At 31.0% G+C, this 13295-nt stretch overlaps 1 protein-coding gene across 1 annotated transcript in view; it reads right to left on the bottom strand.

Annotated features, from left to right (window-relative positions):
- Window positions 1–2477, bottom strand: part of LOC126738051 (serine/threonine-protein kinase Tor) — a 97379-nt gene extending 94902 nt beyond the window's left edge. The window contains exons 1-2 of the mRNA XM_050443220.1: window positions 2331–2477; window positions 1960–2262 (exon numbers count right to left, since the gene is read on the bottom strand). Of these exons, the coding sequence (XP_050299177.1) occupies window positions 1960–2182 (223 nt within the window). The 5' untranslated portion in view covers window positions 2183–2262; window positions 2331–2477. The remainder of the gene's footprint in view (window positions 1–1959; window positions 2263–2330) is intronic.
- Window positions 2478–13295: the final 10818 nt, after the last annotated feature.

Raw genomic sequence — 13295 nt, 5'->3', positions numbered from 1 at the left:
AGTGTGTCCATTGAGACAGAGCCCAATAAATTACAGATAAGGATAGAGATAGAATGCAGGGCCAGTATTGCAAATAGGGAGATTGTTGAAAAACAAATAAGGCATAAAATAGGCTTCAGAATGGAGTGTTGTGGAACTCCATATTTCAAAGGTAAACTCTGCAACTTACAATCCCCCAAACAATACAAACTGACCTCTTTAATTCAGATAGGACTGAAGTAAATGAAAATTACTGCCATCAAATTTGTAGTAATTTAATTTTTGTAGAAGAATATCATGCTCAACACAATCAAAGGCTGTTATTAAATCAACAGTTGACAGTTTTAAGGCAAATTGGTTAACTTGGTTAGTGGTACTATATTTAAGTTTTTTATGGTTTTTATAAGTCTAGTGTTTAGATACAAGGGAATAGTACTTTTACTATTTTTCCGACCATCAATCACCTGAAGAACTTCATCATGAAGATCATGGCTCACCTTAGTAAAAGAAAAGCCTGGTCCACAATTGTCAACTATTGCAACTCATTCACAATGTATTCCATAATTTGTCAAATTTTATGTTTAAGCACACTCAACAACAATAAAATTACAAAAATACTTATGAACCAGAAAATGTTTTTGCATACAGGAAAAATTAAATAAAGTGATAACACTATATACCTTCAATGAATCAAATAAATATGCATCTAATAAGGTATTTTGGTATTTGGTTAATTTCTTTTTAGTGGCTATAAAATGTTTTAAAAAATCATAAAATTTTGATTTTTTAATTAATTATTTATTAACTACTTAATTTCTTTTGAAATGCCATAACTTTCATAAGTTTATGTTAATTAACCATCAGAGCAAACTCTTTACCTTCAATTTTCTTTAAAATAATTGCTTTGGGTGGTGCAACAAGAGTACCTTTTTTGTAGGAAAAAGAATGTAGTATTCAAAAAATTAACCCATGTTAAAAGTGGAAAAATAACCTCAAAAAAAGTTATTCCTTAAACAGCCTCCTACTCTTTAGATTTTCCAAGTAATTTTTCAGTAGCACCATTTAATTTAGGATCAAAATTTATGGCAGACAGACTCCAAGAATGTTTAATATATGTTTTTCTTTGATTCTTATTAAAATGCATATTTGACATTGAATGTCAATGTTGAATATTTAAGTACCTGCTAAACATTGAACCATACACTGTTTTTATTTGAAGAAGTAAATAGATTGTTAGGTGAACTTTGACTTTAACTATACCCAAGAAGTATACAAAAAAATAGTGCAAGGTTTCACATAGACAGGGCACCTACAATGAATACAATTATTAAGGAAGTTTGTATTAAAGGACAATGTACAGCTAAAGCACTGTTTGCTATACTGCAGGATATAAAGGATCCATCAATATACAGTACACCAGCTGGGAGTAATGCAACTAATATACAGATCAATAGAAGAAGACTACAGAGTTCCCAGAGAATTATAGCCTTGACGATATGCTCTGCCTACTGGACAGTACCCATTGATGGACTTCTTGTCATATCGGTAACATCCTACATATGATCAGTGTTGCAGTACAGGTCAGAGATCCGGGCAATTAAATCCACTAGAGTTAATTGTTAAGAAGCATTCCAGATGTGGTTACACTATAGAATGCTGAAAATACCCAGGACAGCTATGCAGACCAACAAAATGGTACTAAACAGGTTTGTAATAAACAGATGGTAACTTCTGGTTTTCAAAAAACTTCTTGTAAATGAATTTAATATTTTTCAATATGTATAGAACCCCTTTTGTGAGAATTGTTGATTAAAATTGATTAAATATGACAAATTAGTTATATGAAAAAACTCAACAGTGAAATAAAACTTTAAATACTCAAAGCTAAGGCCTGTTAAAAAAAAAGCTAAAAGCCAACTCAAAAAAAATGCATTTGAGAGCATACAAAAATTATTAACTTAAAAAGTTCTAAATATTTACCAATTGCCAAAATGCCTCCTTTTTTCTCATTAACATCATTGCTAGAAACCATATCAAAAATATGATGATTAAATTCATCCAGAAATAAATTGACTTCATCAGGGCTGGCATCTCTAAGGTCATTTTTGACATACATGAAAAGTTCCTTAACAGCTCGGGTCCTGGTCTGTTCATTTTTTGATTTCAGACCAGAAACAAACTGGGAAACAACTGAAACTGACATTTTTATTACAACTTGTTTGTTAGCGTCCTAATCTATAGTTTTCCATTAGTTTCTTCATGTTCTAACAGTTGCATGGTGATCTATAAAAAAACACATGGGAAATCCTGAAAGTTTTCTTTACATATTTCTAAAATAAAGTTCAACATACCTATTGGATACAAAGCAATAAGAATCAGGATGACTATTAATTGCATGAAAATTCACTTAAAAATTCATAAAAAACAAAACACTTTTCTCCTTATTTTGGTATTTTGAAGCAAATCAGAATGAAAAAAAATTAATCAACAATCAACATCAAAACACGATTACCATTGACATTGACACTATTGACAGACGAGACAGCTGATAAAAGTTGAAGGTCCTTTAAGGGTATGTTTATATGAACGTTACAACGTCGTTTGCGATTACATAAGTCACGAGAGACGGTCACCGCAAATTTATGAAGGACCACTTCTTAAAAGGCATTAATTTAAATCTTTCAGGAAAAGCGCGTCTTTTTAAAAAACACCACTTCTTACAAATTAGGTGCAGGACTCTATTTCTGTATGTACAGGGTGGCCAGATAAGAATGCAAATTGCTGTATTTTGGAAACTATTCGTCGTAGAGACTTGCGGTAAAAAATGTTATGACTAAAGTGGCCAAAAGAATACCGTGGAAAATATTTTCAGATTTCCAAGATGGTCGCCAGGGGGCGTAACCGCGTAAAAATATATGCTTTTTAAAGCTCAGTTTTACGCGAGTAATTTTTGTTTAACACTTTGTGACGTATCTATTAAAATAAAATGGTAGGGGGTAATTCAATGTTTTTTTAATTAAACAGCTGTAACTCATAAACGACTGAACGGATTTTAACAAACTTGGTCTCGTTGGAAAAAACATTTATTGTTTCATCAAATTCGTCTTATCTGTGATATGTCTAGTTCTTAGTAATGCTGCTAGAGCGCGTTTTTTGATCTAATAACAGAAAAATGCAAAATTCTCTAAAAAATTAAATGCAATAATATGACTTTTTTTTCATAAAAATGTAGTGAAACGATAGCTAAATAGGCCAGTGAAAACCCTATCTCGATATTTTATTCATAGTCTGAAATATCGAAGAAAGAATATCTAGTTATCATATAATTTTAATAAGACGATATTACACCGATATTTATTTGTCTTTTTTCAAGGTTCAATGATAAAATGTCTTAATTTAATAATTTTTAAATAATTAAAATATTCTTTGTTCAAAAAGTAAAAAAAAACGCGTATAGGCATAGTAACAAAAATTACTGATTTTCAAATAAAACTAATGCCTCCTTAAATGCTCGAACTGTCTTCCATCAAACTTAATGCATTGTTGGAGCCGCTTATGCATAGACATTACAGCAGCTTCAATTTCTGCTCTTAGGCTGTAAATGGCTTCTTGTATTCGTATTTTCATGTCTCTAGTTGTTGATTGAATTTGGTAAACAATATCTTTCAACCGACCCCATAGGTAGAAGTCCAAATAGGTGAGATCTGGGGATCGGGGTGGCCAAGGAAATAGACTTCCTCGCCCAATCCACCTCTGTTGAAATCTTAAATATACATGTTCTCGCACATTTCTTGAGAAATGTGCTGGGCAACCGTCTAGTTGCAAAAACATATTTCGTCGTAATTGCAGGGGTATATCTTCTAATAAAAGAGGCAATTGGTTCACCAGAAAATTAAGAAATACGGCACCATTTAGTGGTTGATCAAAGAAATAGAGACCTATAATAGTTTTGCCCAGAATGCCACACCACACATTGAGACTCCAATTGCCTTGATGTTGGACCTCCCGCAACCAGTGAGGATTATTGTCACAGCAATAATGCATATTATGCAAATTAATGTTTCCATCACTCCTAAAAGTGGCCCCGTCTGTCCAAAGAATTTCGTATAAAAATTCTCTATTTTCCCTAATACTGCCCAACATCCAATGACAATAATCTAACCGTCGCGTCGGTCAAAGTCTCCATGATTCAAGGCTTGATGTAAAACCATATGATATGGGCGCAGTCTAAATATTTGAAAGAAACACACTGCGAAATATGTAAAGTAGTATTTTTTGTGACATAAAAATTTACCTATGATCCTTTAAAATGTTTAGAATAGTAGTACGTGATATACCCAACGCGCGAGACATTGCTCTCGTACTAACGTGGGGATTGAATTCCACGTATGCTAAGACATTAATAATATTGTCTTCCCTTGTTCTAGCCGAGTGTCTTCGCAACTGAGGTCGAAGGCTGCCAGTATTACGCAAATTTCGCACTAAACGCGGAAAAATTCTCGCATCGCGTAAACGCCAATTTGTATACCCTTTAAGCCAATGCCGCATTTTAAAGACATTCAAAATATACCGCAATCATATCGACATCATTTGTAAAAGGGATTTTAATAGTTTTAACGCTTTACTTATGTGTGCAACAAACACAAATTGGACTGCCTAACTTTATTATTTGTTGACAAGTTGATTTTAGGTATTTGTTTTTTCCTCCATGGCCTACTCTTCAATAATCTGCCTACCTTGCACTTTATATGCATTGATTATTATGCCCCTACGAGTTTTTTTTTTTATTTTTTGAACAAAGAATATTTTAATTATTTAAAAATTATTAAATTAAGACATTTTATCATTGAACCTTGAAAAAAGACAAATAAATAACAATAAATATCGGTGTAATATCATATTATTGCATTTAATTTTTTAGAGAATTTTGCAATTTTCTGTTAATAGATTAAAAAGCGCGCTCTAGCGGCATTACTAAGAACTAGACATATCACAGATAAGACGGATTTGATGGAGCAATAAATGTTTTTTCCAACGAGACCAAGTTTGTTCAAATTCGTTCAGTCGTTTAGGAGTTACAGCTGTTTATTTAAAAAAACATTGAATTATCCCCTACCACTTTATTTTAATAGATACGTCACAAAGTGTTAAACAAAAATTACTCGAGTAGAGCTCAGCTTTAAAAAGCATATATTTTTTCGTAACATTTACTGGGTAGATTTCAGTGAAAAATCACTTAAAAGGTTTAAGATGGCGGTTACGCCCCCTGGAGACCATCTTGAAATCCTAAAAATATTTTCCACAGTATTCTTTTGGCAACTTTAGTTAAAACATTTTTTACCGCAAGTCTCTACGACGAATAGTTTCCAAAATACAGTACTTTGCATTCTTATCTGGCCACCCTGTATAGAGCCACCAAGAGGAGTAATGCAAATGATAAATGGATAAGGATCAAGTGAAAAAAAAAACCATTAGAATTTGTCTAGAATTAAAAATAATACGTACAAGGAAACCACACTGTCCTTCATTCTTTATAGACAAAAACAATAATAAGCTCTTTTTGAAAAACATTTTTTGAAAAAATTTAATCCGAAAAAATTTCAAAAAAATTACAAAACATTTCTATACAACTCTTCTAGGCAGTAAAATGTTTTTTTAATTAATAAATCCTTCATAGAACTGCTAAACTGCTTGCTACTACTCATGGCTTTGCATTCCAGGGGCAAGTGATTATAAGTAGCAAGTAAGGGTACTCTTTGGGGTGCGTAGACAAAGATTGGTAGTATTAAATGTTGTCAGATTTTTATTGGGCTCATTAGTACTCTTGTATTTTTATGAATAATTTCTACTGTCATTAGTATGAAAATACAAGTTAATGTGAGTTTTCACTCCCTAACAAATAGCGGCCTGTAGTGGTCTTTAAAGCCTACAGCACACAAATATCTCACAGCATGCTTCTGTAAGACAAAAAATGATTGAACCAAACCCTTCGCAGCGAAGCCCCAAAATTGAATTTTATATCTTAAATGGGACTCTACTAGGGCAAAATACACACTTCTAACCATCTATATACCAACCTCAATGCGGACCACTCTAACAGAATAACAAGCAGAGGCAATCTTCCCCTTCAAAGCAACAATGTGGGTCTTAAATTTAAACTTTGAGCCAATAAAAAGTCCTAGAAATTTGGAGCAATCTCTATTCATTATAGGCTTTCTATTAAATGAAGGATTTGTAGTAATACCCTTAAATATCACAATATTCGTTTTGGAAATATTAAAAGAAAGGTTGTTTGCATCACACCAATTTTTAATAACAAAGTTTAATATTCTTTTTTATTATTTCTTCTAATGTATTGTTCTTTCTTCCCAGCCACAGAATTGTAGTGTAATCAGCAAATAACGTAAAGTATTTATTAATACTGATAGGCGCTATATTGTTGATGTAAATGAAAACCAATAAAGGACCAAGAAAGATATTCTGCACAGATGAAGTACTGTGTTGGCCTTTAACCACCTGTCTTAAGTATCTTCTGTCTTAGGTATCTTTTGCAGCAATATTTTACTATCCACACAATCAAAGGCCTTGGAAAAATATCGGCGCAGCCATCTCTCCCCTGTTTAAGCCTAAATAAAGTTTTTCCAAAAGATTAAAAACTGCATCACCAGTACTCTTTCCGAAAACCAAACTGGTTGTTATTTAATAAATTGTGCCTTGAAAAAGAAATGAAGTCATTCTAATTTTGACAATTCTTTCGATTATTTTTAATAGACTTTTGAGAGAGCTTAGAGAGCATTGAGATCAGCTGAAAACAGGAAGAGTCAAAGGGTAATCGAAAAAAGGTTTCACTAAAGCCGTACCCAATCTATCAGGGAAAACTCCCCTGTAAAAAGAAATATTTTTAATTACACATAATAATCCGGGCTAACATTTTGCGAAAATTCAAGATTAGAGGAAATTATTTATAAATCTTTTGTCTCCTTGACCAGCTAGTAAATTTCGTCAACTAGTTGTATTCTTCTTCCGAAGATGCTAACATCGTTAGCAAAACACGTGATTTTGATAATATTCTCCAAGAATGGCATTATTTTAAAAATTTTTTAACCGATTATAATATTTTTAATTAAATTATTTTTTTTGCAGGTAAAAGATAACAGATTACATTTGAGTCTGGAAATTTAGACTGGGGTTTTCTCGATACTGTTGATGCATCTTTGATATCTACTATGTGATAAGGGGCTAGAACAATCCATTTATTATCTTCTAATTTGAGACAGTTTTCTTTTCTTATGCACGCTGGAATTGCAAAGCAATTGGAAAAACTTTAGGAATTGGATTTCACAAGACAGGAGAATCATCATCTGACTCTATAGGACTGGTTTTATAGCAAATTAATTTGTCCGACATTTTTTCTTTACAAAGCTTCTCAAAAAATGCATGATTTTGCTCATTCAGTATTAAATATTTAGAAATTAGAATAATCTTTTTTCATTATAGATCAGGATGAAAATAATTGTATGCATGTGTAACATATCAATAATAAATATAATTTGACTAATCTCTTTATAGCTCCTAATTTCTAGTATCTCTTTAATATTTTCAACTGCAACAAACAGTAATTTACTGTGTGTAAAATATCTTGAAATTTAATTTCTTTCAAAAGTTCGTTATCGTATCGGCTTTATCACAGAGTTATAGAATATATTTATTTTAGAAAAAGTTATGACTGGCTCTATTTTTTCAAAAATATTAAAAAATGATTGAGTTTGTGCAATTAATTTGGAATAGTAAACTTTCTATATACACGAACATTCATATACTTTACTTCTATTATAAAATAGTATGTGCTACTTGAGTTATTTTATCTTTTAATATAAATTTATTCTTTGTTAGGTGCATTATTTTTTTCAAAGATTTGAATGAAGGTCTCAAATAACGCAATTTGATCTTTGTCAATTGTTTTAATTTTTTCCTGATTGTCTGATAACTTTTGAAATGCATTGTCGTATTTTAGTGCTTCATCTTGGTATAAATTTTCCGTTATGGCTTTTATGAGCTTAAGGCGTTTATAAAGACTCTTTTATTTCTGTTCTTAAATGAGGGATTTAATTAAGTAGATTATACAATTATTATTTTGCTTTCTAACGATAATGATAGGTTGTATGTATTGTGAAACCCTTTTTTGTAGGATGATGCAATATCTATTTTATTTTCGAAACCATTTTTGATTTGATGGTATATTTCTTGTAATTAATGACAGTGTCTGGTTACGTTAGTTAGGTCAAATATTTCAAGAAAAGACCACGAGTTCACTTTACTGCGTATGGCTCTTAATTTTAAGGGTAGTAATCTAGAGTTGTCTATCATGTTATGGAATATAGGTCCCTTTAGTTCTCCTAATGCATAGGATATGTATACATATATCTGTCTGACACAATATTAGTTGGATGTTTTAATTCTTTTAGGTGTATGATTTATTTTTTGGGTAAATGATCTTTTATACAGATTTCTACACGCTTTCTATCTACTATTTTTGGGATAACGTAAGGTCCTATAAATTTATTATTCTCTTTATTTCTTATTAATCAGTTTTTCTTACATACAGTTTGACCAATATGAAAACTATTATTTGTATCTTATACATGTAATTATTAAGGAAGTATTTGTATTAATGATAAGTATTTTTACAGAAAATCATTTCTGTATAATCACTAAAAATTCTTTTGATAGAAATACAGGATGAGTCAGGAATCTACCAAACTCCAGGTGAGTATTGTATGTACACACAAAAATAATTTTAACACACTCATATATTTTAATCCGCTTCTTATTTGTTTTTAAATTATAACGTACTTAAAATGTTTTAAATAGTTTACCGCTTCTTATCACCAATGCTACGATCGTTTGGCCCGTTTTGTTGTTCTGATATATGTTAATATCAGTGTAAGTGTGTTTGACGCGTTTATTTTGAAGTGTGTATGATTAAAGTCGTATATAATGCCACAAATTTATTCAAATTTAGAATATGCAAATATGGTTTTTGTTTTCGGCATTTGAACGAACCACTTAACAAGATTTAGGAGAAGTAGAAAATATTTTGAATTTGGTAGATGATGCAATGACTAGCTTCACAAAAAAGAGTAATTAACACTTTCAACAAGCAACATCTCTCTATACAAACCATGTACATCGTTTACAACTGTAATTGAAAAAACAATGACTTGGATAAATAATAATCGTCCTGTTGTACCATATATCTCATTAGTCATTCTCATTAATAATACTCAAGACTCTCATATATGGTCAGGCGAAAATCCTCACTCATCTCCCAAGTTTTCGGTAAATGTGTGGTGTGTAATGGTCAATAGCTATTTAATTGGCCCACACATTTTAGAAAAGCGCCCCACAGAAAAGAATAATTTTCTTGGGAAATGAGTAAAAAGTATTATTACAGGAAGTTGCTCTAAATATCAGACCGCAAATGTATTACCATTTAAGTCGACACTTAGAAGGCTTAAATCGACTCAGTGTTTAGAGGTTAATGTCGATATTTTTAAACATTTGCTAAAGCATCGGTATAATTAAAACCATGTTAATTTAGGAAATTTGGTTTGTTTGATGTTACGCTATATTTTGAACACAAATAAGAACATATGGGTTTTTAAGATTATTTTCACGTGTACAATACTCACCTGGTGTTTGGTGCGTTCCTACCGACTCACCCTATATATTATTTAATTTGGTTCTCTAGAATTAGTGGGTCCACGTGTGAATTCACAAGATGTAAATTGTGTTGCACTGTGTATTAAACTGTTGTAGGCTATAATAGCATAATCTGCATAATCCATTAACTATTCTTTATCTCGAGGAAACATTTTTTAAATAAATGTTTAATTATAGTTCGATTCGTGGTAATAAGGGGTGGTAAAATGGATTATAATTTTATGCAGATTTAGGATTTCTTTGATCGCATCGATATTCAATTCTGATCCATTACCTTAGTTTTTCTAGTATACCGCAATAAGAAAAATATTTAATTAGTACATTCGATATACTAATGGAATTTATCGGGTATTTGGATAGCTGGCAGTTTACTATTTTAAAGCCGGATTCGCACGAGTGGTGTATTTGACAAGTTTACAAGTACTGGTGTTCTTGAAAAGTCGACCAATATATTTTGTCTTTTAGAAGTAAAAGCGTTCACACGACGTTTACGATTACCAATTTGAGCAACAAACAAATATGCCAGGACACTGGTTTATTGAACATTCCAGTGTAAGCACGGTGGATAGCAACCTTTAGACATTCCCTTTTTTCTTTAATTTTTGTACGGTACATTTTATACTTATTTTCTCTGCAATTCTTTTCCATGCAGCATTTACCGCGTTGCTATATTTGTGTTCTTCGTGCTTAGCACCTTATATCATGGGTTTATTTTCATGTAAGTCCGAAAACTTAATTATAACTTCGTTTGACCACTCCATCATAAAAATATTAAATAAAAAATATTGTTATTCCAACACGCACCTATTCTATCGGCTCCTAAATACGGAAATAATAGTAGTAGCGAAGTAAATGAACAATGTTTGAACGTATCGTGTGAATGCGCTAGAAATATAGACCAGTACAGACATGTCAAGTGTACGCAGTGGCGATTCCTTTGACTTACCGCAATTTTACCGACATACGACGGGAAAACGGCCAGCCCTCACCAGTGACAAATAATTGCATAAGTAAAGCATTCACACAATATGACAAGTGTACGCAATTGACAAACATTGACCAAATACAGCACCCGTGAAAATCCAGCTTAAACTAAATAGATTTTATCGTCATAATAAAATGCATCCATGGGGAGTCATTTAAAAGATTTTGTAAATATGGTCTTTTTCCTTCGAATTTGGGTTTTTACAAGTATCACTTACATAAATATATTGAGTTACGGTTTTTTTTTTAAACGTATCCAAAAATAGTCAATTAACAGTTTACTTTTCCTTCATTAAGTAATTTAGTACTCCTTACAAGTTTTACAAGTCTTGGGTCATTTTCTGCAAAATGACTATTAAATTTTACGTATAGAACTTTATAAAAATAGATAAAATTTTTTTACAATCTCTTCAAAATTCAATGATTATTAATTTAATAATTAAACATAATTTTCTTGATTGACTTTCAATTTGGGGTAAATATGGGGAAAAATTACATTTTACTGAATTCATTAATTCTAGAGTGGCTATCCATGCTAATGGTCGATGATTCATTTATATCGTAAATTTCCTTCAGGAATAAATATGGCCTAAAATATTTACTTGTCCAAACTATGGCTAATAACTCTTTTTTAATTGTACTGTATTTGGTTTCGCTTTCGTTGCGAGAGTTCTTGATGCTTAAGCAATTATTGATTGCAAAATCAGGATATTCAATAAGTATGAGTGCTTTTATTCATAGATTTTTGCCGATATTAAAGGCGGAAATAAAATATGGTCTTGTAATATTTTAGATTCTTTTTTGATTTTTTTTTTTAATTTTGTTATAGGTATAAAATCTTTGATGAGTTTTCGATAGTAGCTTACTAATCCTAAGCTAAGAAGCTTTTTATGTTCTTCTGGGTTTTAAGTAAAAAAAATACTTTTATAGCTTCTATTTTATTAGGATTTGGTTTTACTCCGTCTATGGCTATAACATGTCCTGAGTAGTTGACTTCTTTTCGCAAAAATCCGATTTATAAAGTTCTTAAAATTTAAGTATCTTAAAATTTGCATTTCTTAGTACGGTGAAAATTCGTGGTCTATATAATAAAATTGTTTCAGTAAAGAACTCAAAACAAATGACAATGTCCGAAAGGTAGATTACGCATTTTAAATAGGCGAAAAAACACAAAGTCTCTTTTAAAAAGAAAGAACCAAATGGAATCAGAAAAGATTTATAGATACTTTGTGTTGTTTTCCATCAAAAATATCGGCATATTTTCTATATGCAATTTAAATATGCACTATAGAACAATTCTGATAGGAGGGAGGAATAGTCCGGACCTATATTCCGCTCAGGTTGTAGAATAGAAAGGAAATAGATTATCGTTGATACTTTTCAGTATGCATTTAGTTTCATATTTGTGTTTACATCCTTTTTTTATCGATCTATTAATCTGTAAACCCATTTTCCCTTTTTTATCCTTGCAAATTTAAAACTGTGCATGTGTGGTCGAGACCTGGCATTTAAATGGTCAAGAATTACAGCATGGTGGTAGAAAGCAACAAAATTGTAATTTTTTTTAGTTTTTAAGGATACATTTCTAGTATATTTAGGAATGCGTTTCAGTTACCTGGTCGAAAACTAACCGTTCGACCCTATATTGAGAAACTACGGTTACCTAAATAATTCATTGTTCATCTTATATTCCGTTACATGAAGGTTTTTTATCGAAACTCAATATAAAAATTCTCGATTCTTATTGTCAAAAAGACAATTTAGTTCAAATCTTTCCGATATAGATTTATAAAGCTATATATATACACTCATATGGTAGACACCCGTCCGAAAAAACAGCTTTATAAATAATTTGAATTTTTAGTAAAACTGGGCAGTTTACACTTCATAATGGCTGGATATAGTTTCTTTAAAGACCTTACTTCTTTATGAATGTATATCAAAAACCAGAATTTGATTTTTCTATGGATATGTCTCGTAAACTCAGTAACAAAAAGGTGACTGAAAACTGCAATTCCATTCAAGGATTATTTTGTTAAATAATATTGTTTTTCTTCAGTATGAAATCACATATTGTAAGATTAAAAACATATCGATACAGGAGAAAATTTTAATGTATGATTGAAAGTTTTTAAGAATTAAAAATTTCTTCAAAACTTCTCTAAAAATTATATTCAGAACTCTTGGATTAAACAATTATTAAAAAAAAAATTAAGATTACATGTGGAACTAGGAGACTAGAATTAGTTCAAGTTTTGCAATCAACTTTTTCAGTATTTCCCTAATAATATTATAGTTTGGGCACTTGAATGTGCTAGATGGTCGTAGATTGTAAATGTGTGTGCATGTACCAAACAAGCACATCAAAGGAAATAAAATTTGTTACATCCATCCCGATCTTTTTTAATATCGCGAAAATTAAGGAATGAATGATATGCTGTCATTCTACCGAAACGAAGATATCAATATAAAACAAGAAATTTTTTTAATATCAATATAAAACAAGAAAATTCAGTAAAAAATTACCCTAATCTGAAATGGTCTTTAAATTTGACATTAAGGTCAAATTTACAGGGTTACAAATACTTTTGCCATAGATTGAATTGATC

The sequence above is a fragment of the Anthonomus grandis genome, chromosome 6, assembly GCF_022605725.1.
Source record: "Anthonomus grandis grandis chromosome 6, icAntGran1.3, whole genome shotgun sequence".
Lineage (NCBI taxonomy): Eukaryota > Metazoa > Arthropoda > Insecta > Coleoptera > Curculionidae > Anthonomus > Anthonomus grandis.
The sequence above is the reverse complement of the archived record's forward strand: the minus strand, read 5'-3'. Positions and strand labels throughout refer to the sequence as shown.